The 27,927-nt window shown below is 36.4% G+C and overlaps 3 protein-coding genes across 3 annotated transcripts; 2 read left to right on the top strand and 1 right to left on the bottom strand.

Moving 5' to 3' along the window:
- Positions 1-51: 51 nt before the first annotated feature.
- sftpbb (surfactant protein Bb) lies at positions 52-8,073 on the top strand. Its single transcript, XM_084413349.1, has 10 exons — positions 52-182; positions 1,149-1,192; positions 2,825-2,899; positions 3,299-3,415; positions 3,558-3,695; positions 5,311-5,391; positions 5,494-5,677; positions 7,243-7,376; positions 7,526-7,603; positions 7,707-8,073. The coding sequence occupies exons 1-10, from the start codon at positions 131-133 to the stop codon at positions 7,734-7,736; spliced, it is 933 nt and encodes a 310-aa protein (XP_084269475.1). The 5' UTR covers positions 52-130; the 3' UTR covers positions 7,737-8,073.
- On the bottom strand, positions 7,842-18,695 carry usp39 (ubiquitin specific peptidase 39). The gene is made up of 13 exons (XM_084413348.1): positions 18,530-18,695; positions 18,086-18,164; positions 17,897-17,991; positions 16,281-16,417; positions 15,970-16,122; positions 15,527-15,752; positions 13,966-14,040; positions 13,784-13,851; positions 12,525-12,713; positions 11,176-11,318; positions 10,947-11,082; positions 10,764-10,850; positions 7,842-9,279 (listed from the first exon to the last, which is right to left on the bottom strand). Exons 1-13 carry the CDS (start codon positions 18,579-18,581, stop codon positions 9,226-9,228), a joined length of 1,494 nt encoding a protein of 497 aa, XP_084269474.1. The 5' UTR covers positions 18,582-18,695; the 3' UTR covers positions 7,842-9,225.
- Positions 18,691-24,330, top strand: cUnh2orf68 (chromosome Un C2orf68 homolog). Its single transcript, XM_084413350.1, has 4 exons — positions 18,691-19,128; positions 20,074-20,189; positions 20,723-20,868; positions 23,237-24,330. The coding sequence occupies exons 1-4, from the start codon at positions 19,019-19,021 to the stop codon at positions 23,357-23,359; spliced, it is 495 nt and encodes a 164-aa protein (XP_084269476.1). The 5' UTR covers positions 18,691-19,018; the 3' UTR covers positions 23,360-24,330.
- The last annotated feature ends 3,597 nt before the right edge of the window (positions 24,331-27,927 follow it).

Raw genomic sequence — 27,927 nt, 5'->3', positions numbered from 1 at the left:
CGAATCAGGCAGACAGTCACGATCTGGTGGTTTTACTTCCTCATAAAAATACAATAAAAGGTTTGGGTTAACCAGCTGCACACAGACAGCATCGGGTTTATACTTCTCAATCCTGAGACCGATAAACATCATGCAGTTCGCCATCGTCACTTTCTTTCTCTTCACTTCTACCCTGTCTTCAGGTAAGAGAGTTGAAATATTACCTAAAGATGGCTATGTGATATTTTGCTCCAACATAACCATTACATTTAATAATTAAACTGCTTCATTTTACTATGTTAAAAGATAAAACAAGATAGAGATTAAACAAGTAATAAAAACTCAGTTAGTGTTTTAGCGCAATTTTCTCACGTCATGGGATCACAACACTAAGAGATAGTAAATGAAAGAGGAAATAAGTTGCGCGAGAATATAACTTTCTCTTGAAATTCAAATGAACTTTCTGAAATCAAATCAGCAATGGATAATAAAAAAGGCACAATCACTTGACTAGTTGAACATCATTTTTTTTTATTAGCTCATTATTTTTTACATAATATCCCTTCATATAAAGTTTTAATTAATTTTTGAAGCATAAAGGAAAGATTTTTGATCAATTCTTTTTTCTAATATTATTTTAAATTTTATAAGCTATCGATTGCAATTTGTTTCAACTCGATAGCTATTATGGTTGCCGAGAAATTTGCAAAAAACGGATTTTTTTCTGGAATTTCCCGGAAATCCAAAATGTTTTCCTGGATTTTTTTTTGTGCGTTCCCGAGATTAGACCTTCCTTAACATAATGCCGTAAAACCCGAAGTCTCTAGGTGGTCTGGTTGAGGAGTAGAAAGAAGTGCAAGATTGGTGCGCACAGACAGAACAGAAATCATGAGTTAACAATCGCAATTTTGTCCGGTGGAAAATTGCGCTAAAAAGCTTGCAGGCGATTTCCTGGTAGCCTATTTCTAAGTCAATTCCAGAAATACTTTACATGCTCTGGTTTGATAATTAAAACATAAATGTTAAATTAAGATAGACAGTTGAATTAAACTGAGCTCTTTTATTTTCCAAAGCTGACACTCGATTTCCTGGTAGCCTGTTAGTCAAGTAGTTTTAATTATGATTCCATATTAGCAAGAAATGCTTTACATGCTCTGGTTTCTCTATAGGATGGGCAAGAAATGTAGAACCACGAACATCCAGCCTTTCCACGGTGAGTCACGAGTGCTTGAATATGACCACTTGCATTTACAGTAGCAGCAGTGCAGATGAAAACTATCCCTTTACATAGCCTACATTTTCATTTACTTCATAAACTACTGGCATGCCAGCATACACCTAGTTAACCTTTACATTGGCTATATTAAAGGCTACTTCAGAAGGGAATCACAGATGCTTTTATAGGGATAGTTCACCCAAAAATGTGAAAAGTCAATGGGGCCTATCATTTGATGTGAGTAAATGATGAACTATCCCTTTAACAGTTAAAGAACTCGTTGAATTCTCAGTATTGCTTCGAGACACACTATAGCAGGCATTAACTTCTGATGGAGCTACAGTGAAGAGATTACTCGTTTACTCTTTCTTCCATTTGGCTGGAAATGAAACTTGTGCACAGGAACTAGACTAGGGCGTATACACAATCAACTGAATTGACAAACTATTTCTTTCTAGATTTATCAAAGGTCTAATTTAATTCTCCAATTAAACACTGTATATATGTAAATATTTGTTTTTTGTCCGTATATCACCTACAAGTTGCTTCCGCCTTATTTATTATTCGCAAGTTTTCTAACTTTTCTTATTGCTATTGCAGTGAAGGCCTTGCACTGTCACAAGCTGTGTTGGGAAAGTTACTTTTTTTTAAAAGTAATGTTACAATATTGCGTTACTTAGTTACTTTTTATTTAAAGTAATGTTACAATATTGCGTTAGTTACTTTTTATTGAAAGTAATGTTACAATATTGCGTTACTTTTCTCACCAGGGCTGGGCTTATTTGTTTGATTGTTTGTTTGTTTGTTTTTAAGAAGGCAAATGTACTTTTTATTGAAAGTAATGTTATAGTTGAACAATTATGAATAGTTATCCTAATTTCATTGTATGCAAATACAATGACAATAAAGGCTTTTAATAATATTGCGTTAGTTCCTTTTTAATGAAAGTAATGTGTTACAATATTGCGTTACGTAGTTTTATGGCAAGTAATGAGTTACAATATTGTGTTAGTAACTTTTTATTGAAGGTAATGTTACAATATTGTGTTACTCAGTTACTTTTTATTTAAAGTAATCTTACAATATTGTGTTACTTAGCTACTTTTTATTGAAAGTAATGTGTTGCAATATTGCGTAACTTTTCTCACCAGGGCTGGGCTTATTTGTTTGATTGTTTGTTTGTTTGTTTGTTTTTAAGAAGGCTAATGTCAGGTATTCTGTAATTCTTGGTCAGGTTCTGCTCCATTTGGACCATTAGTAGACAGATTCTCATTTGTCACTGTCTTATACTAATCTGTAAAAGGTTTCAGGAAATTGCTACCCTTCAAATAATAAAAGATCGTATCAATATATAAAATCTGACTGTGAAGATTTTACACTTCCTTCTTTCTATTAAAGATAGATTCGTTCTTTGACCCGTCCAACCCTGAAAAGAGGTTGTGAGAGTTTGTGGTTTTGTGTTAGAAACTGCAACACATAGTATGCACTAATCTTTCTCGTATTTTAGCATGCAGACTAATAAACAAAGCACTGAAATGCACCAAATTGAAATGTGTTTAAAGGTTTTATGCATATTACATCAAATCAGTTCACAGAATATAACCTTATTCCACTGTCATCATCCTGTAGATGAACAACATGTGCAGCGATTGCAACAAGATCGTACAGTTGTTGACGGACATGCTCTCCAATCAAGACACTCAGGTGATATTGTGTGTGTGATATGTACACTATTACTGAAATATTTAATGGAACACTTTCTGTAAATCAATGTTTAAAACTGTAATTTTAATCCATTGTTTGCATGCTTATTTTCTTAATGCAAGACCTGGTCATTGCCTATTATTAATAATTCACACCAGTTTATATGATCTCCTTCATGCTTTCACACAATCTGCTTACGCCGCAGTCGCCACACTTGTAGAGAAGTGAAATTTCCAGCTGCATTATTTTCACTCTTTCTTATGCCAGCCGAGTGATGTAGTTTCTGTTTCTGTAATAAGTTGCTTTTGAATAGAAGCTTCAACTAAATTACATGTTTTTTTTAAACTCATTGTTATGAATGATTTGGAGTTTTGATCTTAAATTGTTCCCTCTTCGCAGCATCTTATTGAAAACGCTTTGGACAAGTTTTGTTCTGAACACCCCGTCATCCCACTGTGTATGGATGGAGCAAGGACATATGTGCATTTGGTCATCAAATATTTCAGTGCATTTGCAGTGAGTTCATCCCAATTTGACTTTATCTGACTTAATTCTTTCTTAAATCTAAATACTTAACATAAATAAACATGAGCAATATCTTCATTACATGAATAATACCATAGCACTGAAAACCAGATGTTTTTAACCCTTGTCGCAGAATCAAAATGGCGACATATGCTCAATGTTGGGACTGTGTGGCGTCCAGTCTGAGAGAGAAGCGCCGTCAGAGCTCACGGTTGGCCTGAATGAACATGGTTTACTCTATGCAAAACCCTCAAGAGGAACTAGTCAAGAGGTTTACACAGTTTTAGACTTGAAATACTCATCACTCAGACCATCTGAATCATTGCTTTCCAATCAAGAGTGTAAAAAAGAGCCTGGCTTTAGTCTAGATTGATTTAAGCGAACATTTAAACAAATTCTCCAAAGTTTTCTTTTTTTTCTCTCTATCTCTCATCAAATGGGAGTTTTTAATCCTTGCACACTTGGGGACTAAAGATAACAATTATTATGGCATGACTTTCAATTAACTTTGATGAAACCTCTCAGGAGTGGACGAGATGACTAAAATCTTAGTCTATGATATTATAAATATAACAGTGAACATCATCTTATCATCATTTTAGCAGACATTTGTCACTGCAGCAAAATGTTATGAATTGAAACAAACACCATACAGATTTTACAATCCTCAATATCACCACAAAAAACAAAAAAATTACTACCTTAAATATCCAACTTTGCCCACATGCATTTAGTACACCCACATAAAGCAATATTTGGGAGTCACATGCATTACATATTCAAATGTATCTTTTTTGATGTAATGAGTAAAGTTCGTAAAAACAAGTAAAAAACGCATTACTTTAGAAATGTACACGTTTTTACAAAGTAATGCGCATTACTTTTCAGTTTAATTAATTTGCTTAAACATTTTTCTTAACTCTTTCCCCTCCATTGACAGAATTTTCACGAAATCCAATTTTATATGGTAGTGGGCGCTATTACACATCTTCTGATAATGTAGTCTAAAACGGATTTTCTCAGCTTTTTGTTCAAAATGTTGCTTTTTTATGAAACGTACCCACATTTAAGTCTTGATGAAAAATAATTGCATGAAACTAGAAGAGAAAAAAAAACTTTTTTTTTTAAACAGAGGCTCTGTTCTTTCATATATACTCATATATATATATATGTATTCACACCTCAAAATATTCTGAGGTCCATAAGTTTTGTGAAAAGTAAGTGCTTAGGATATATAGTAATAATATTCTAAACGTGTTTTTAAAAGACAATAAAGATGTATTTTAGTATGTTGCTGAATGCATTACTGCATTAAAAGCACACACACACACACACACACACACACACACAAAACACCTGTAAGGCCTGAAGGAGAGCCAGCCTCAACCAGGTGAGGAAAAGTAATGTAAAAAGCATAAAAATGCATTACTCTCCACAAAAAGTAACTGTTACTTTTACTTGTAACACAATATTGCTACACATTACTTTTAAAAGTAACTTTCCCAACACTGATATTTACTATACAGCAAATCTCATCTGGTTACTCATTTATATCATCGCTAACTGTAAACTATCCAATCGCCCAGCTCTAATCTGCTCAATGTGGACTATAAGGCATTAAGGTATTATAAACTTTAACATTATAAACTTTAACATTATGAATTTCTGCAAAGCTGTTGTGAAAAGTGCTATGCACTGTTTTGGTTTTATTGGGAAACAAAATTCGTGATACATTCAAGTATCTTTAAATTTGAAAAGAAAAGGTTTGAGACCATGCTACTTAGTTTGAGTAGTTCTAGTCATAAAACACATTAAATAAAGCTCTCTTATGGATCACTCAACAACATATGATTGCCTTGACTCACGTGTTCTACTTTGTTTCTTAGGTTCATGACAATCCCCTCTGCACCTTCTGTCTGTTCTTCATAAAGACACTTGAGAGCATGTTGCCAAAAGAGAGAACTGCTGTAAGAATTTTTTTTTTACTAGTTAATATGTTCATATTTTAATTAGCACCTGAGTATTAAACGCTCCTGGGTTATTTTCCCATTTGTTCCGTCTTGTTTTAGGAGATGATAGAGAACCTTCTGGAGAAAATCTGTGATCATTTGCCTGAGCATTATAAGGAAAAGTGTAATAACTTCATAGAAACGTATGGAAAGAAGCTGATCGATCTCCTGATGTCCTCTCTCCCTCCACACACCATCTGTGCAGCTCTGGGTCTGTGTCTCTTCCCGGAGACTCCCATGATATGTGAGTAGTGTGAGTGCCATCAGTGCCACAAACTCACGGGAAACTGCTTTACGTTTTGGAGAATTGGTGGCTCGTGAGATTGGGTTGATCAGTGACCAGTCTTTTCACATAGAATAGTTTCTGTGCAAATCAGTAAGAGACTGAAAGTTTAAAAAATATAACCTAATCTTAATCTTAATTTTATATATATATGCCCCTTTTAAAATTTTGTTCACTACCTAGTGCACCTTTGTTTTTGAGCACATGCGCTCTTGTGGTGACGATTTCGCATGAATTTCTGATTTCATTTAATCTGCCTATGAACCAAATACAAATCACATTGTACAAATTAATAGGAATCGCTACTTGGTAAAATAATCTCATGAGATCAGTCTTATCACATAGACTCGTAGCTTTCAAACTGTGGCAATGTGCTGACATATTTTAGCAATCTGTCAAAAACATGTTTAAACCTAAACATTTGATTGTCATTTATTAGGCATATAACAAACTGAAACAACTTAATCGTCTTTATTGACACATAATTACCAAATAACTTAATATGGTTACACTTTATTTGAAGGTGCCATTGTTACAGTGTAATTATATATTTCAGTACTGAGTAATATTAAGCAACTACATGTACTTACTATAGGGTTAGGGTAGGATTAGGATTTGGTTGAGGGTTAGTTGCATGTAATTATGCATAATTTACTGTTATTACTATGGTAAGTACATGTAACATATGTAACAAAAGACACTGTAAAATAAAGTGTTACCCTTAATATTTTGTATGGCATTCTTTGGCCTTGATAACAGCTTGCATTCTTGCTGGCTTGAATATGTACTGTCAAAATATGTACTGTACTTTTCCACAGTCTCTGTTGTTATTGACTTCCAAATAGTTTCTGGTTATTCCCAAAGATTTGCTTTTGATTAAACTTTGGTGCGATCTATCTTTTGAATCCACCAAATCCCAAATTTGTTCAATGGGATTCAATCCGGACTTTGACTTGGCCAACTGTGATGAACGAGCTCACACATACTGGTGGATTAACCATTACAGAAACATAAAAAATGATTTTGGTTATAACCAATACTGTTAGTTTAGGGCAGCTGTGGCTCAAAGCTTACATTGGGTGGAGGCCTATACTGTATGTATGTATATATATATATATATGCACTACCTAGTGGACCTTTGTTTTTGAGGCAAATCACTCTCGCAAATGCACTGTTGTGGTGGCTCATCAAATGAGATCCCATTCGTACTTTTTCATAACAATCTGAATATGCCCTGAATATGAATCACATCATACAAATCAAAACCAACACCTCATAAAATAATTGTTTCTCAAGAACGGGTTGATCACTCATCACATCGATTAATAGCCGAAGTTTATTTATATTTTTTTTTTTTTTTGTGACTAGGTGGTACTTAATGTTCAGATATTCTGACATGGTTCTTGCCATGGAAGATTTGAGAACCACTGACTTTAGCTTCTCAGACCAGAACTGATTGAAGAATAACTTATGTTTGTAAATGACTGTGATCGTGCTTTATATGAATTATGCACATCCTTCTCCAGTGTCCACAGACTGCGATTCCTGTAAGATACTGGCGGTCCTCTCCCGGTTTCATCTGGGTCACAACGCAACTGAGATCCAGACCTCTGACCTGCTCCAGAAGATCTGCCACCTCCACCCTAATGCTATTCCTCAAGTAATGATCACACGCACAATACATCATAACAATCCTTGGACAAAATCTGTGTAAAATAGTGACGTACACACTCAATGAGAGTGACGTACAATGACGACACGTGTTACAGAAAAAGCAGTAGACTGACTGTATTGTTTCTCCTGTTCTAGTGTGAAGGGTTTGTGAAGCTTCATGGCCACAGGCTCCTGAAGAGTGATGGGAAACAACCATTCATCAGCGAGTGTCGGGTAAGAACTGCTCAACTTTACCAATATATTTGGGGATGTTGAACGGACTGGAGAGATTCTGACATTAAGTAACACTTTTTTTGTGTGTGTGTTTTGTCAACAGGAAGATTACCTTTGCAAGGGACACAAGTGAAAGTGATCAAGTGAATAAGATTTCAATCAGAAAAGCAACAAAAAAAATAGTTCACTTGACCAAGCTTTTTGTATCCACTTCCTTTAGACACAAAATCAAGGGAAATTTGAGAATGACCTTTATTTACCGAACAGTTTTTAATATAACCTTTCTTAATTACTGCCAGTCATTTATGTGTTGTATCTGTAGTTCCATAATCCAAACTACACTGGGCAGACATGTAATAACAAACTAGTGAACTTAGCCTATGGGAAATCTTATAGTATGCATTGTGTGTAACATTATATGAAGCCTTTGTGTTGAGATGATGCAAGAAATAAACTAATTTGTATTTCAAGGCATTGTAAGCAGTTAATTCAGGGAAAAGTGCTTAAGAAAATAATAAAAAAAAAGAACTTTAGGCAATTTAAAATAAGGCCTTTTACAATTATCTTCATAAACTGCCTTTGGATTTGTCTTGTTGTTTGTGGTAATGCTGTATAAGAACACTACGTATATCCTATTATTAATTTCACCAACAAACCCATAAACATTTATTGCATTTAACTTTAGAGCAACTCTTAAAACAAAAGCAATCTCAGGTCTAGCTGCTTATTCACAATACTTGTTTTCTAAAGAGCCGAATGAGATGCAGTCTATAGTCTTGAAAACTTTAATAAAAGGTCTCATACTACAAACTGCCAAACTTTATGGGCAAAGGAACACGAACAATAAAACTGAAATCATTAAAAGAAAAAAAAGAAAAATAATCACCATAGGAACAGAAATGTGTTATGTTCACCTTACAGATTTCTTAGCATCATTAAATGAAATGAAACCTCCGGATTTAAAGGGATTGTTCGTTCAAAAATGAAAATACTCATTCACTCATCCTCTTCCCATCCCCGATGTATATGGACTTTCTTCAGATAGACACAAAGGAAGATTGTTAGGGGGAAAAAATCCATCTATATAACCCCACTGATAGGCTGTTTGACACTTGAACCACACAGCGTTCGTGAAAGTGATCCATACAAATCCAGTGGATGAATCGATGTCTTCTGAACCCAAACGGTAGGTGTGTGTAAGAGAAATACTAATAGATTAAACTTTTTTTAATTATAAATCAATGCTGTTTTGTCCCCCTCAAGAACGCCCGTACAACAGTAGACTAGAAGCATTGATTTATAATTAAAGTAAAATCTATTAGTATTTTTCTTATACACCCATCGTTTGGCTTCAGAAGACATCGATTCATCCACTGGGGTCGTAAGGGTCACTGTCATGATCAAGCTTCAGCCATCTGAAGAAAGTCAGTCTTATACATGGGGAATGGCATGAATGTGAGTAAATGAGAGAATTGTGTTTTTTGAGTGAGCTATCCCTTTAAGGTGAATGTCTTCTCTCATTGTCACGGTCACTCGTCTCGTCATTCTTGAAGCCAGGGTTCCAGTGCTGCATTCAGGAACACTTCATTTACAACTCGCGTATGCTGCGTTTTTTGGGCATCCTACGCCCCTTTATGGCTTTCTGCTCCATCCTCTTTATCTTGTCTCTTCCAAATCTGCAAAAGTCACAAAAACATTTACAATGATTCAGAATAGAGATCTGCAAGACATATTCATATTTAACATTTTTGATTGCAACGATCACAGTATCCACCATCTTATATAATGCTAATATATATGATTTAATAATAATAATAATAATAATAATAATACAAATCCACAAAAGTACTTGAGCACTTCCTCAAACTGAAAAGAGAAACTGTGCGTTCTTCATTAGGGGTTTTCGCAGTTCCAGGAACTCAGTTTTAGGAACTAGTCTCACGGTGGTTCCCCGAGAACTTTCAGATTCAGATTGTTTTATTTAGTTATATTGCCATGATTCAAAGCTATTTGCATAGCAAAAATACAAATATCATATAAATACAATAAAAACCAAACAAACAAAAACAGCAAGTCATATTATACAAGATTTTTCAAATTAACATATGATTTAAAAAAAAAATCTTACTAAATAAGTCCTTAAGTGAGGGAACTTCATAAAAGAGCATTCTACTTGTGTTAAGTCCAGGACAATCTAATAAAAATATGTTTAACAGAGAGGGGAATCTTACAAAACATGCATAGACTTGGGTCTTCAATCTTTATCCCAGAGAACTAATATTGTGACTTATTGTGACGGCGCTGAGAACGCCAGAGCCTGAGTGAATGTATAGGCTGTACTGTGTGTACACTGTTTTTAAATAAATGTCAGGGGCTGTTGTTTTGCATGCGTTCGGCCAATCAGCGCACACTAACGTCACTGGTAGTTCCTATTGTGCTGGGTAAGACCCTACTCTAGGCGTTCCTAGAACTTAAATCGTCCCCAGTTCCTGCGGTGTGAACACGCGGGTACATCCGCCATTGTTCTAGGAACCATGTGAAGGTTCCTCCGGTTTTAAAGCCCCTTTTGACAAGGATGTCAGAGTCAACACAACGGATGAAATCACTTCTGCTGACAATAACCAAGAGTCCGCTTTTCATCTATTTTGTTGCTATAACAGGAAAGTGAATGTGAACTGGGAATCATGGGTCTTATTGAACATTGAAAATAAAAAAATGTATATAAAGTTTCTGTCAACAAAACAACTATTTTGCAGCACTTTAATTCGATAGTCCACTTTAGACATTTTACTAACTATAAGTAACTTTCCAACTACATATCAGCTAACTCTCATTAGAGTATTAGTAGCTTAATATCAGCTAACTCTATTTATTGTGATGTTCCCCAACAAACATTATAATGACTAAGTAACTTTGCAAGTACATGTCAATTTATTCTCCTAATCCAAACCATACCAGTCTACTAATACTCTAATGAGAGTTAGTTGACAAGTAGTTGCAAATTAAAGATTGGTAGTTGACATAGTTAATAGAATGTCAAAAGGCCCATATATACTCACAGCAAAGTACTTGGCTTAGGGTTAAAAAGAAGTTTTACGCTCAGCCATGTTTTTATTTCCATCACCTTGCGAATGACAAAAGAAAGTAATAAGTAGCAAACCTGTATGTACGCCTCAGAGAGTGTGATCATCTGTGGAAGGATGTCAATCACCTGCAGGTCCTGAAGCTCGTACCACTTCCCTGTGCCCTGTCAAACATTAGAAAGCAGACACATTACACAAAACATCCCAATAACAAAGCTGCTATAGTTTTGAATGGAGTAAAGTGTTGGTGACACACTCACATGATGCAGAACATGAATTCTATAGGAACCCTCAGTGGGCTTTCCATCATGAACAACATTGGCCACCAGGTCATAGGTCGTGAACTTCTCAGTAGCCTGCGCCTCTTCTGTGAGGTACTCGCGCAGATCAACGTTCCTGTTGTGCATGAGTGTTTCCACAAGAACATTTCAAAATACATTTACAGAGAATATAGACAAGTCTAAAAGAGTGTAATCGGCGGTCACATACGTGATGGGGAAGTTGACGATGGTTGGGTTCTTCTCAATGAAGAAGTTGTTCTTTGTGAATCGTTTGATGCAGAAGATGAGGTATGGGGGAAGTTTGGTGAGCTGGAACTTCTTCAGAAAGTTCTCTTTGTAGGTCTTGTACTCCTGTGACAAAAACGTCAAAAGGTCATTGTATATAATTTGCCGTAAACCAAGTAGCATGGTAGCAAGTAGCAAGTTTTCTTCACAAAAACCATCATATTAACAGTCCCATAAACATATTGCAGGACTAGTGCTTGAACATTTGAACATTTGATCAAAATATAAAAAGCATAATATATAAAAAAATATATATATAAAAAAAAACATTTTACAATAAGGTTTCATTAGTTAACATGAACTAAGAATAAACAATAATTCTACAGCATTAACTCATCTTAGTTCATCATGTTTATTTTAACATTTACTAATACATTATTAAAATCAAATGTTTTATTTGTTAACATTATGTTAGTTCACAGTGCATTAACTAAACAGCTGCTGACAAATTAAAAAGGATTAATAAATACTGTAACAAATGTATTGCTCATGGTTAGTTCATGCTAGATAATACATTGCAATAAGGTGTCATTTGTTAACATTAGTTAAAGTGTAACCAAAAAATATAAAGCTAAATACTAAATAAAAAAATAAAGCTATGTATAATGCATCATTTAAAACAATTGCATCAGGTGATTTATGTCTGTTGGTTGTTTTCCCATGAAAATATCATTAAAAACATTTTGAAAAATAGCTCTTCTGGTGTTAATGTTTTGATTTTTAGTTTGATTTTTAGTAATTTATGTGCTTTTTATCATTTTTATTTTTTATTTTTTTATATTTCTATTTATTTTTTTACTTATTTTTCAGTTTTTGTAATTCTAGCACTTCAACTTAAAATTGAAAAATGGGGGGGAAAGGCAACATTTCTATTTTTTATTCATTTCAGCTTTAAGGAAAATGATTTTGGTAACACTTTACTTAAAGCCTTTATATACAATGCATTATAAAGATGAACAACTTATATATTTTTTATAAATAATTGTAACCAAAGTTAAAAGGCATGGCGATATTTGCAGATTACTTGTTTCATCTAAAATTGGTTGTTCATCGTGTTCATCAATGCATTATACTTTCTAAAAGTGTAAAAATTAATAGATATATTTTATAATGTTTTGTAATGTATCATAACTGTGGATACAATTATTCATGAGACCATACAATACATTATAATGCATTAAAAATACTTATATATGCATTATATATAAAGGCTTTATGACAAATAATTATTATAAACAATAAATACTACAAAATCTGAAAGTAAATCCAAACCTTCTCGGTGTTTCCATTGAACTTGCCCAGGATGTTGAAGAGAGGAACCTGAGGAATGATGAGCTGCTCCTTCTCATCTTTGTAGAGCGGTGCGGTGGGCAGGTCAAGGGTCAGGTAGAGGAAGGTGGACTCCGACATCTTCTCCTGGTACTCCTCCTTAAGGAGAAGGGCTTCTTTCTCTTCAGGAGGCTGAGAAAACAAGGACGACAATAAATCATTTATCTAATCTGACATTGCAAATACAGCATTTTTCTGTCCTCTTTCTAAAGACGGATGGGACACCAGCACAAGCGTGCAACAATCCCATCTCATGCATCAATAAATAATATAGAAAGGCCTTCTAAACTATTTGGGTGGTATAATGCCCTTTTCACAAGATGTAAAATAAGTCTCTGATGTCTCCAGAGTGTGTATGTGAAGTTTTAGCTCAAAATACCCCACAGATATTTTTATACTGCATGTTAAAATTGTCACTTTTTGAGGGTGAGCAAAAACACACCGTTTTTGTGTGTGTCCCTTTAAATGCAAATGAGCTGCTGCTCCCGGCACAGGGGGCGGAGCTTCAAGAGCTTGTGTCCTTTTACCTCACACACACATGAACTGATTATTTCAAAAACTTTTATGTTCAAACCGGAGTCAGACAATGATGGAGAGACTCAAGAAGAAGTGACAACATGTAGAAGCAACAGGACATTTCTGAATGGTTAGTTGATGAATTTATGTAGCTGATGTGTAGTTATCTTCTAGTCATTGATTAGCATATTTTGTCTTGATCAGGGTTTCCTGGTGGTCCACTGTCCTGCACAGTTTAGCTCCAACCCTGATCAAACACACCTAGCTGTGAGTTTCTAGTGATCCTGAAGACATTGATTAGCTTGCTCAGGTGTGTTTGATCAGGGTTGGAGCTAAACTGTGCAGGACAGTGGCCCTCCAGGACCGAGTTTGAGAAACCCTGGTCTTGATAATCTATAAATCATGGTCAGGGGGCAGGGTTTATGTACATTTTAGGGTTGGTGATGTCACTAACCCAGACGTAATGTGGTGTAGTCTCTACCAGCCTTTTGTTGTAGTCCTTAAAAAATGATTTCTTTAAAAGCAAATATCGTCCTTTGCATCGAACTTTGAGCGTTGTAACTTTGCAGATGTTGTTTACGCTCAAACAGCAACATTACACACTAACTAAAGTTGAAATCATAATCAACCACCCCTTTAAATGGTTGTAGCAAGCACAAATCAGAAACTGTCCAGCAGAAACCTACCAAGTCTGGATGGGGAAGCTTCTTTGAGAAGATTCGCATGGACCCCTGAAACACCTTGGCAAGTATGGCTGTAGACAGAAGAGAAAAACCATTTCACCCTGTACTTAAGATTACAACTGAGAAGAAAAACTAGCACAAACACTCTTATAAAGTCAATCAGAAACACACAAAACAAAACTCACATGATTTTTTTTTTGTCCCGCCAAGAGCACCATGCAATGCATTCAGGAACCAGGAGAGAAAGTCAACAGCGTCCCCTAGAGGGCAAAGAGCACAACACCGGTTTAAAAAGTGCACGGTCCTGTTTTAGGAGAATGACAGACTACTGTTTGAGCATTCTACCACACTAACTGTACACATACAGAGACGGCGCACTCATATTACTTATATATAAATGGGAGAAAGTGCAAAGCGCAATATGGTGTAATAAATCCCGCCTTTTAAAAAAAAGATCCAATCGCTGATTGATAAAGCCATCGCATCACTGCAGCTCTGCCATTAGAAGCTCTGGTTGCTATAGAAACAGTCATTGTTCTGAGACTTAGGACCGCACATGCGCATCTAGCCTCAAAAATAAGCATTTCTAAAGCTATATGAGAATAAGAAACAACATTTATGGGATAGTTCAGGTCAGATTTTGTTGCTGATTTAAAATATGTTAGTTCATTGTGAGTGTGACAAGGAGTTTTTGAGAGTTCAGAATTCCCCCTATTCATGTGGGACTTGGTCTCGGCTGCCTGAATTAGCTGGATGCCAGAGGTGTTGCAAATATGTCCGCCAAGTGAACAGACTCTAAGGGACTTAGGTCCTGTCCCAAATGGCACACTTCAAATGCACTTTCAGTCTTGTGGACTTACAATGGCTGCTGCGTGCACGTGCCCGTTAAGTCCACGAGAACGTAGGGTGTCCCATTTGCCATTTTAGGTGTCAGAAGGGTGCTTGCGAGCACTATTTGCGGTTGATACACCCTTGATGCGCACTTTTGACAAGCCTGCACTTTTGCGAGCTCCACAGCAGACTTCTTCCTGATGCTACTACACTACTTTCTGAATTAAACATGCAACCTAGAACCTAAGATAGCAGCTTAAGAAGAACATGAACCCAGTGCACTGTATATAGAGCACAGTATGCAGTACAGGGCTTGTTATTAACCTGCCAACCCACCAAATGTGGGTGAATTTCGGGTTGAATTTTATATACTTTACATTTTTCAATTTTCAAGTCTTTTAAAAAGGCATCTGAAATAATAAACTCAGTGCAATGAATGTAGTGTTGTCAAAAATATCGTTTTTTCGATACATAACGATACTGAAATATCTGAAACTCTTCTGCATGATAGTTATAGCTGTGCATTCTCGCTCTCTCATCTCAGCAAGTGACACACAAACCCGCCTCTCCTCACTCACTTGTTTCATTTGCTCTGGATGAATATTGTTGGTGTTACAGAGCTTGAATTTCACCGTGGGATTGTGCGTATTGCGCATAATTTTACTCGGATCCATGCGTCAGGTCTTAAAGTGACAGCAGCCTAATATACCGGCTGCCAAATTATGAGATAATATAAAAAATATCTATATGGCAGTTTTTCCCCATGGTATCAATGTCAAAATTGTGGCCAGTGAAAATGCTAAGTGGCTTGTAACTTTAGAAAACCACTCGCCACAGTGACTGGTGAGCAATAAAAAGTTAAAGTCCAGCCCTGATACAGTACATTAGTATTCACAAGTGTGTGTCGTGATATACCTTGCTTAGTGATCTGAAAGTTCTTTTTACTGCATAACACCACAGCCTGCAACATTTCATGCGGCGAGACGTGGGCTTTGAAGTTGCGCGGGTTCCACAGCTTGCGCATGAGCTCCCCAAAACGCTGCACCAACAGAAACATGATGTCGCCCGGCGGCCGGCGAATTCCACGATAGTTTTCCTCCTCGAGGAAGTAGTTTCGCAAAGGGGGCACGTTTGACAGCGCCTTAGGAGAAAACAAGTGGTGACATTAAAAAATATTTAAGCCTGAAGGTCCTTACACACCGAAGTCTGACATTTTCGTATTCGTCATTTGGTGGATGACAGACTCGGTGTGCAAAGACTTTCAGATTTATGTATTTGAATTGCATATAAAATGTCCATCCATTTGGATTACAGACAGTTTTGACAAACTTATAAACTCAATGTGATGCATATTTTACCTGCAAAACCACATTAGCATAGTCATTGGCCTTGATGTTATTAAGACCCACAATTCCAGGCAAATATGTGGTGCCATCGTAGGCTCTGTACAGCTTTCCCTGCTTATCCAAACCAGAGATGTGCGGCTTGGTGAACGTGGGTTTCAGCACATACTGAAATAAAGAAATGAATCAGAGATTTAGAACAATCAGTGCAAGACTAACAAGACAAACTTTTTATTTTACTGTAATTACACTTTTCAAAAAGATGGTAGAATAAAATCTCAATATTATATTGTCAATAAACAGATTAAAGGAAACCCGTATCTCACTGTAATGTCCTCTAATGAGGAGTCAATGATCTCATAATTGTCTGGCAGGCAGTAGAACTTTAACGTGTGGAGATTCAGGAAAACGTGGTGTGTGAACTGAACGCTGTGGATGTACGCATGAGACTTCTGACCTCGACCTGACGGGGACAAAATAAGCCAAAATATTAGCCTGAACAGTGTTCTTCAAATTTACATAGATCACAGTCACTTTGATTATTTAGCTCATGCAAGTACTTCCATTTAGAGAAACAGATGTCCTCATTGTATGAAAGCTTGTTTTCACACTTAATTATTTATTTTTTTATCTGTTGACCATGGATGGATGGAAGCTTGTTTCGGCCACATAATAAAACTATAATGCCCCGGTTTCACAAACAAGGCTTAAGCTAGTCCCAGACTAAACTGCATGTTTGAGCTGTTTTAACTGAAAGCAACTTGCACTGACGCATCTTAAAATGTCAGTGTCATTGTTTTGTCTTAAAGAAACACGCCGACTTTTTGGGACTTTAGCTTATTCACCGTATCTCCAGAGTTAGATAAGTCCATATATAGCCTTTTCATCTCTGTGCGTGCCGTAACTCTCTCCAACGCACCCACCGCTAGCCTAGCTTAGCACAAAGACTGGAGGTAAACGGCTCCAGCTAGCATACTGCTCCCAATAAGCGACAAAATAACGCCAACATTTTCCTATTTACATGTTGTGATTTGTATAGTCACAGCGTGTGCAAATAACAAGGTCACATGAGACACAGCCATCTTCTAACCGTATACATATTGGGAACTATATTCGGCAAAGCACTGCTACTTGGGTGGAGTGATTTGCTCGCAGCACCTGAGAAGCACAGAGTTCACTCAGAGTTGGAGTAAATCACTCCGCCGAAGTAGCAGTGCTTCGCCTTCTGAGAATATAGTTCCCAGTATGTATACGGTTAGAAGATGGCTGTGTCTCATGTGACCTTGTTATTCGTACCCGCTGTGACTATACAAATCACAACATGTAAATAGGAAAATGTTGGCGTTATTTTGTCACTTTATTTGGAGCAGTATGCTAGCTGGAGCCATTTACCTCCAGTCTTTGTGCTAAGCTAGGCTAGCGGTGGGTGCGTCAGACAGAGTTACGGCACGCACGGAGATGAGAAGGGTATGTATGGACTTATCTAACTCTGGAGATACGGTGAATAAGCTAAAGTCCCAAAAAGTCGGCGTGTTCCTTTAAACAAACACCAGTAATGTTTTTTTTTGGCACTTTTTTAAAAGCTACTTAAATGTCCTTAATTGAACTAAGGCCTAATCCTGATTCCTGGCTTAATCTAAGCCCTGTCTGTGAAACTAGGCCTAAAGCTAAAGGTAATTGCAACTTTCTCACAATTCTGACTTTTTAGTTGATATCTAAATGAGTTTATATCCTGCAATTATGATAAACATATTCAGAATTGCAGGCTATTAACAGACAACTGCAAGGGGAAAAAAAAGAAACTTGTGAGCTAAAAAGTCACAATTAAGTATTTGTCAATGCCATGGCGTAAATAAGATTCCATCAGCTTCCATTGGTCAACAGACATGAAAAATCATACACTGTAAAAAAAAAATAAGGTTATCTTATCTGTCGAACTTACCTTGGAAATATTTCCCACAGATCAGACAGGCATATACATTAATGTGTGAAAGAGAGATTGAGCAAAGCTTCTCGAAGTCGAAATCCAAAACACTCCTAAAAAACAAAACAAAAGAGCGAGTGTTATAGCAGAAGAGCAACATTGGGTTACAATAATAAACATCATATAACGTTAGTCATATTAATGAACCTATTGATTGTGTCCAGATATGGACAATGGCGGCTTCTGCGATCTTCAACATGACCACGACCGATTTTCACACGCACTTCTGAAAGTAAACAAACACCACATATTAAAATCATGTTGTTGACAGTTCCACGTTGATGAAATCCAAACATGCAGGTCTCTATGATGGAGAGCTCTCAGACAGACAGAAATACAATACATAGCAGATATTATAATCAAAGCAGATATTATCAATCACCAGTGTTCCTGTGCATCACACCTGCTTTGCACATGTGAGAACATAAACATACGATCTCCTGAAGATAAACCGTTTGATTAGTAGGTTTTCGCATGCCTATTATTAAACGAATAACAGTAAAGGTATTTTAGCAGCTAACGTTACGTTAAAAACAGACAGAGGCCTCCACATTTAAACCGACTTCAAGCAAATAAACGCTTCAGACATACCTTCATCTTCGTCTTCATCAACTTCCCTCTCCCGTTTCACGCCTGCGATCATTTTACGTTTAATAACAAATAAATTCAAGTCAACACACTATTGAATGAACGCTCGTCACACGCATTTAGCGAGCGTTACAAATATCCCGCTTCCACTTCCGCTCTAAAATGGGGTGGCCAAGAGCACATTAACTCGGGGTCGATGCGAAAAACAAACACTGGACACGTCCTGTACTGTACTTTCTCGACTCGCCACTTTCTATTGCATGATGGATTTTACTTTATGAAACAAAAATACGCGCTGCTAGATTTAAAAAAAAGAGCAATATACAAGCGAAACTGTGGAAAAAACAAACTCGACAACTAGGAGTGTAGTTTTTATCGGCCAACGCTTTCTTTTTATATCTGCAGTTCTCGGCCCCCGGTGCTCGGAGATGCAATGTTTAATAAGCTAAAATGAATTTATTTTGAGAGTAATTTAATAAACAGTGCAGAACCATGGAGGTTATGTGTGATGCAGAGGGGGAGAGTGTTAAATACAAGCCCGGTGGTCGACTGGACATGAGCCACGGGTTCCTGAAGCACATCAGGAGGAATCAGATCGCCAGGTCTCTCTCTCTTACACACAATAACAGTTAGTTGTAGTAGCTAGTTATTGTGTTTTCTTAGTACGTTATAGTAGCCTGACTTATCTGAAAACTATAAACACGTAGTTCGAAAGCTTAAAATGACAAGGAATATCTAAATTATTTCTGTTAGACGTTATTTCATAATATGAATCCAGTCCTAATGGGATTCAATAAGAATCTTCTTGGAATTAAATTGAGAAAAACCTGACATTCCTATGTACAGTATAATAAATTATAGCCCCACTGGGATTTTATAATATAATAAATACATTGGAGATTATACTATATATTCTTTATCATAACTCCACGTGTATTAGATTGAGATTTTGTCTTGCTACTGGAAATTAAACGGGGAGTTGTATGAGTTACATTTCCATTAATTTTTTTTTGCAGTCCTTCAGTATGGCAGCTTGTTTCTGTCACAGGGTAAACAATAAAAAAAAGAAGAAGATAATTGCATCTTTTATTTTATCTCACAATTCTAACTTTTTCTTGCAATTCCAAGTTTATACCCCATTATTATGAGAAATAAAGTATAAACTCAGAAGTCAGAATTGCAAGGAATTTTGCAGTTGCATAAAAGTCAGAATTGTGAGGTAAAAAGTCCCATAATTGCGAGTTTATATCTCACAATTCCAGGGGAAAAAAAGGTCAGAATTGCAAGTTAAATACTCAGAATTGTGAGATATAAACTCAAAATTGCCAATACAGGTCATTTTACATAAAGGAATAGCCTAATAATAATAGTCATATTGGAAAGTAAATGAAATTTTCTTGTATGTCTAGTTTTCTTCTGTTAGAATTCTGTAAGAAATTTTCCATTCGAATGAGCTTTAAGGCTGCTTATCTTCTGGGCAGTGTCTTCATACCCTTCATTAAAATTGAAATATGTGACATATATATATATTTTTTATCTTTCTACAGGGATGATTATGACAGAGAGGTAAAACAGGCCCAGGAGAAACAGAGGCGTAGACACACCACCACCCCTCGCCGTCCACGAAGACCCGACCGCCAGGTCTACCATCCACGCCATCAGAGTAAGTTACAAAGGCAGAGAGAGTTTCTTTCATTATTATTTAACAATGTAAAGTGTGGTCTGTGGTTTTGTTGTAGGATCCAGTGGGGATCAACACAGTGCCAAAATTGCTTCTCATTCAAAAGGAAAATTGACAATTTTGGAAAATCAAAACAGCAGAAGTGGTTTCTTTGCATTTTTGCTTATTTACTTACAACAAAAAAGAAATAAAACGTAATAATAAAAAAACACATTAATAAATTGAAAAGGTTAGCTCACCCAAAAAATGAGACAGAAACTCAGATTTCATCAAAAAGATCTTCATTTGTGTTGCGAAGATGAACGAAAGTCTTACAGGTTTGGAACGACATGAGGGAGAACTAACCCTTTAACTAATGCACCAAGAGCAATATAAATAATAACCAGCTAAATAAGCATTTATTTATAATTGTGAATATAATGGGCCAGGGCAAAATGGCTGTTAAATAATTAAAATTGACAAAATATTTTTTTGTGCCGCTGGGCTCGTGTTTTTGGACACCTGCTTTATTTCAGATGGATCCGATCCTGGTGTGAATGCAGAGGCAGAGGACTGGAATGAGAGCAGCTCGGGCACAGAGCAGGAGAACACTGGCACAGAGTTATTCTGGCTCGATTATCAAGCTGACAACGGGCAAATTACATCGCTCATCGTTCACAAGGTTTGCATTGAGATTCTAATGCATCACAGGCTACAAAGAGTTTTCAAGCTACTGGGTTAGCTTATCCATAAACGATCTGTGTTTATTTTATAAAATACAGTTGGGGATTATTCTTTGTATACTGTATTATTGCACAGCTATATATATATATATATATATATAAAGTTGGATATACAGTATATTATATCTAACTTTAGGTTACACTTTATTTGGTAACACTTGTTACATGTACTTACCGTAGTAATAAGAGTAAATTATGCATAATTACATGCAATTAACACTAAACCAAAACCTAATCCTACCCTAACCCTATAGTAATTTTTTATAGCAATAGTAACATTTAAGTACTGAGTAATATTAATTAACTAAAAGCCCTTACTATAGGGTTAGTATTAGGATTAGGGTTTGGTTCAGGGTTAGTTGCATGTAATTATGCATAATTTATAGTTATTACTATAGTAACTACATGTAACATATGTAACAATGACACTGTAAAATAAAGTGTTACCTAACTTTATTTGCATACATACAGTATACTTACATACATATGCTATATAGCAAATCACAACTGCCTGATTTATTATGTCATCACAAAATGTTACTATATTATTGCCCAGCTCTTTATATAAAGTTGGATATACAAGTATGCCCATCTTTATCCGCATACATACAGTTTACTAGCAGAGAGCGATATGTTTATACGTTGTTTATGAATCACAACTTGTAATTATGTCTTATTATTTCTAGTTGCGTTTTCTATTAACAGTTCCATTTATAAGTTTTATGTATTTGCTAAGGGCAATGCAAAATTACAACAACAAAAATTATACCCTAATATATGTTTATTATATAAACATACCACTCTGAAACGTCCTGTGAATCCATGCTTGTAAAGTCTGTGCATGAAATCAGTTCTTAAGTCTGAATCAGGCTTGAATTGGTTTGAAATTGACGCCATCCATAATATTTACATCTGAGCAAAAGGTTATGGAAAGGGGCGTGACATTTCCCAAACATGCGGTGCCAATCACAACACACTGGGCAAGCTAACCAATCACAGCACATTTCATATTTAATAATAATAATACTAATAATAATATGTTTAATTTATTTAGCGCCTTTCCCAAGCTCAAGGACGCTTCACAATTACAGTAAAGAACAAACAATCAGTTCATACATAAATGGACAATAGACATTTGCCCAGTCCAAGAAAATGAGCGATTGCATTTGCATATCGCAATTGGAATACAAACAGAAACAAAAAACAACACTATTTACAGACATCATAGAAAGTGGGCAGTTGAAGCAAAGGTCAGATGCAAAAGACTAATAGTACGCAAGGAAACATTATGACTGTAACACAGAGTTACGGAAAATATTTAGGAAGGAGGGGCTTCATCGATACATGAACTAAAACCGATGCATTCGGGCCAGACTGAGGAGAGAGGTGCTGTAATAATGTAAAATATGTGAAAAATAATGTGTTTTGAACAATCAAGCATGAAAACAGACTCTAGTACAACCCCAAAAAAAATCAAGACTTTGTAAAAGGGAATAATATAACCCTTTTAAAGATTTTGTGAACATTAACTGTAACAATATATTGTGTTAAGCGCTATATATATTTGACTGGTCTTTTGTTATTGTTAGTTGTTAAAGGGGTGGTTGATCATGATTTCACTTTTCTAACTTTAGTTAGTGTGTAATGTTGCTGTTTGAGCATAAACAACATCTGCAAAGTTACAACGCTCAAAGTTCAAAGCAAAGGGAGATATGCTTTTTAAGGACTACAACAAACGGCTGGTAGAGACTACACGACATTCCTCCCGGGTTAGTGACATCACCAACCCTAAAATTTACATAAACCCCTCCCCCGGAATATGATTTATAGATTATCATGACAGAATATGCTAATCAATGACTAGAAGATAACTACACATAAGCTACAGAAATTCATCAATTAATCATTCTGTTGCTTCTACATGTTGTCACTTCTTCTCGAGTCTCTCCATCATTGTCTGACTCCGGTTTGAACATAAAAGGCTAAAAGTTTTGAAATTTTCAGTGCATGTCAGTGTGAGGTAAAACGACACAAGCTCTTGAAGCTCCGCCCTCTGTGCCGGGAGCAGCAGCTCATTTGCATTTAAAGGGACAGACACTAAAACGATGCGGTTTTGCTCACCCTCAAAAAGTGACTATTTTAACATGCTTTATAAAAATATCTGTGGGGTATTTTGAGCTAAAACTTCACACACACTCTGGAGACATCAGAGACTTATTTTACATCTTGTGAAAAGGGCATTACACCACCCCTTTAATGTATGTGTTAAAGCAAACAACAAAGATTTAATATTTGTTTTCCAACCAGGAGGACAAGCCAGAAGTTATTGTGGAAAGAGTGGCGGAGAAGAACGTTCTGGACTCGGCCATGAGGGCGGCGCTGTTGGCTCGTGTGGGACTGGAAATGGGCAAGCGGTGTGACAAATGCTGAGAGGAAGAGATATTTAAATATGAGCGACGATGACGCTGAGACACTGTTGAGCCAGAATTGAGACTGAACTGCATTTCTGTATGACGGCACCAAGCATGCAGCATTCATAAATATCATGGAGATGCCATGTATCCTAATATGTGAATATGAGTGGACTCTAACCGTAAAGAGAAAAGACACTGTTAAGCATGAACTCTTGTTTGATCTAAAATAATATGTGTTTCAGTAATACACAGAAAATAGGAGCTGAATTGTTCTTTCAACTGGAAATGGGAATCCTTGCGTCACTCCTCACTTCACACTTGGACCAGACGTTGGACAAATGTTAAGCGCTCTGGATCTTGAAGTGTTGACCGTGGCTCTTTTTACACCCGAGGTGACTTTCTTGCACTCGTTTTGTGAGCGATTTTATAACCACAAGGTCTACGTTGCCTCATTATGTCCAATTAGTCTGTATTTTATCTTATAGGCTTTCAGATAAGAATGTTTAAGATATGATTTAGGCTAAATCAACACGGAAATCAGGTAAAAAATGAAGCCTTACTTCTGCTGTGATGTAGTTCATGTAGATGGTACTGGAAATAACTGACAAAGTTTAAAGAATGATATTGAGGTCCTCATTCCTCTGATATTTATATCCATACATTTGGATATCTGCCTTTTCCTTTCATGCCCATATGTATTTATATTGAAATATTGATATAAATATAAGTTTTTCTCTGTTGGTGCTCATGATGTTCTGCAAACAGAAAGGACCTATATGTTTCTTTTTTTCTTTCGGTCTCTCTTTTTTTTTCATCACTTCATTCATTGTACAGGTAGATTTTTATTTTTGTAATTGTATTCCAACAGTGTACAGATGTGTTATTGTTTTAGATTGCAGGATGAATTGTTAATTCTGTCATATGGACAGAGGATGGCAGTGTGCACTATGTTTACATCATGTGCAAAAATACATGTTTCTTTGGCTGCTTCTGTAGTTTCATTCATTCAGCTTGGCAGCAAAGACTTTATGTATGGTAAAGCTCTTCAAATGAAATGCAAGGAAATTTCTGACTCTATATAGATCACAGGTTTTCGTCTCATAATTATGACATAGTGGGAATGCAGCATATATATGCAATTTCCCATTAAAATTCATCCTGGCCGGGTGTTTCACCTTCTTTTTAATAGCATTATATATTATTTTTTTTATCAAAAAAAGCTATGTTGTGTAATCTTAAAGGGATAGTTCATCCAAAAATGAAAAGTCTGTCACTAATTACTCACCCTTGTGTCGTTCACAACCCGTAAGACTTTCGTTCATCTTCAGAACACAAATGAAGATCTTTTTGATAAAAATCTGACTGATTTCTGGCCCTCCATTTGACAGCTACGCAACTACCACTTTAACGCTTCAAAAAGTTCATAAAGAGATCATAAAACTAATCCATATGAATTGAGCGGTTTAGTCCAAATTTTCTGAAGAGACTCGATCACTTTATATGACGAACAGATTGAATTTGAGCTTCTATTCACATATAAACATTCATCAACTCGCACGTCAGTTGTGGTCAACGGAAGCTCAAACCTGTTCGCTTGACGTGCGAGAACCAATGGGGTTCATTCTCGTGTTACGCATCACGTTTGAGCTTTGTTTATGTTCGCCGATCAATACTTAATGGTGAACAATAGCGTAAATTCAATTCTGTTCATCATATAAAGCGATCGTGTCTCTTTAGAAAATTTGGACTAAACCGCTCAATTCATATGGATTAGTTTTATGATCTCTTTATGAACTTTCTGAAGCATCAAAGTGGTAGTTGCGTAGCTGTCAATGGAGGGACAGAAATCTCTCAGATTTTTATCAAAAAGATCTTCATTTGTGTTCTGAAGATGAACGAAAGTCTTACAGATATGGAACGACATGAGGGCGAGTAATTAATGACAGACTTTTCATTTTTGGGTGAACTAACCCTTTAAAAGGTGTCAGTAATATCAGGGAGTGGCAGCCCTGCAGTTAGCCTGTGGGCTGCTTATAGCCTGTACTAACTTGGATTTCAGTTCCAGTGTTATCTCAGGTATGTACATTTTGGCAATTTGACAAATATCTTCAATGAGACTCAACGGATTTTAGAGCTGGAATGATCTATTTTAGATATAAATACCAAGTAGCAAATGCACTTATCCAAAGCCATAATTTGATATGGTTAGAAAGCTGACAATACGGAATTTGACAGTAATGCTACTTTAAATGTTAAAAAACACAAGTACCTAATCAGAATTTGTGCACAATGCACATATTACATAAGAGTACTCCAAGGGAGGGGCCATTTCCACAGGCTTTAGAGGCCCTTCGAGGGAGTGAGTGTATGACACTGGATCAAACCCCCCTCCATATAGTTAGTGAGTGAGTGCGCTCGCCCCTCCTGTGTGAGAAGACAAATGTTCACATTCCCATGCATCCATGCTCCGCCCACATCACGACCTCACCCGTCACACCGCATCCTGATTGGATGCTCAGGGACCAAAGACATTTGGGGAGTCTAGCACATGTACACCCCTGCACGTGCGTGTCTCCATGTTATTTTATAAACAAAACTTGGTGTAGACACGGTGTAAGACATCTCCGTTTTAATGTGATGTTGTTATTTGATGTTATCTTTATGTGGTTTCATAGAGAATAAGACATACTAAAACATCAGTCTAGAGTCTGGTGGCCTCATAGTACATGTGAAATTTAAAATGCCTTGGCCTTTCCACGTGTCCTTGCATTTCTATTTCTCTCTCTTCTGGACATAATCCAGTAGCGCGTATTTAAGTATTTACTTCTTGGCTCTGATGACATCCTGACCTGCGTCTCATGTTCTTCTCTCACAGGATAACTCACGTTAGTCAAAAGATAAATGTAGGCTATTAACGAACTACACCATACACTTCAACGTCATCATTAAGCTTCCAACGACTCTTCCGGTCTTTATTTTATAACATTTTCCTTAAAGTTTGGGTTAGAATAGTTTGTAAGAGCGTGATTAAAAACACAATGAGGCTGTGAAAGCGACTGGTGTGTGTGTTTATCTGTTCGGTGCGATGATGTTTAATGTCCACGACATACTCTTTTGACCCATTTAGCCACTTGTTAGCAACCTCAATTTTATATCATAGAATAAAACGTGAAAATTTCTTGAGCTTGTGTTCACCACAGACCTTATTTCAAGCATTTAACCAAAATCTCATTAAAAAAAAAAAAAAAAAACATTGACTTCGGCACAATGGAAGCGGAAGTGCTAAAATGCTAATTCATTTACAGGTTTTGGCCTATAAAAAAACATCGTCCCTGTAGCCACTCTATTCCAAACAAAACTCATTGCGCAGTACCTCACGTTCAGAACGAAAAGGCTGCCGTGATTATGTTAGAGATCTTATTATAAAAGGGCTCTGATAAACTCTTGTAAACGCATCGCTTTGCTTCAGAAGGCCTTTACAAACCCCCCCAGAGCCGTATGGATTACTTTTATCATGGATGGATGCACTTTTTTGGGCTTCAAAATCTATTCCTCTGTTCACTGCCATTATAAAGCTTGGAAGAGGCTTTTTTTTTCTTTCTTTTTTTATAACTCCGATTGTATTCGTCTTAAAAAGAACGTCATATACACCTAGGAAGGCTTGAGGGTGAGAAAATTCATTTTTGGGCGAACTATCCCTTTAAAAAGATTGGATTGAAGTATTTACATTCTTATTCTTTTCCTATTTTGATTATTTCAGGTCTACACTACCCATTTTAATGCAAATTGAGCTCATTTGGATCGTGTATAAGTGTTCACATGAAGACTTTTCAGTCCGATTGAGCCTTCAATCTGATTACTATATGGATGATTTGCCTGCATGTAAACCACTGTTCTTGTAACAATAGGAACTATTGTTGTATATGTTGTTGGAGTGGGGACGGAAAAGGGAAACACCAGAGAGTAATCACATGTGAAATGTGTGTAGTGGTCCACAAGTTTATTAAAGAAGAGTCAAGTTTGTCTTTATTAAATTGAAAAGACACATACAAACAGTTCTGGCTCCTCTTTTGTCCCGTGGCGCTAGGCTCTCTGATAACTGTGTGTGGATGATGCAATAATGGGCAGCGTGTGCAACCTCCAAATGGAGCTGATGATTGTGAAGGTCAGAAGGTATTTCCATTCCCAAAGTTCAAAGTTGTTTCTGTCTGGAATAAGCGAAATGATGCACAAAGCAACTGGTTTGCCATGTTCAGCTGTGTTGTTTTAGTGCATCATTTCATAACTGGGCACGTGATAGGCCTAACACGCTGCGTGAGTTTATGATTTAACCTTTAATTGAGCTGACACTTATTTTTAGTAGAATGATGTAAGATACTGTTTCACACCAGTCAGCTCATATCAGTACTGTACATGCCATTCATATTATGCAAGATAAAAATATAAGCAAGTGAAACGCACTGATGGTGTTCCCTGACCCTTGGCAAACGAAACGAAACATGTTCAGTGATTGATATTTGAATTTGGAAAGTAAGCATGCTAGATGTAACTTGATCACATATGCTATTGGTGCTTGGTACAGTG

Source organism: Rutilus rutilus, assembly GCF_951802725.1.
Source record: "Rutilus rutilus genome assembly, chromosome: 7".
NCBI classification, from domain to species: Eukaryota; Metazoa; Chordata; class Actinopteri; order Cypriniformes; family Leuciscidae; genus Rutilus; species Rutilus rutilus.
Note: the sequence above shows the minus strand (reverse complement) of the source record. Positions and strands in the feature narration are given on the sequence as shown.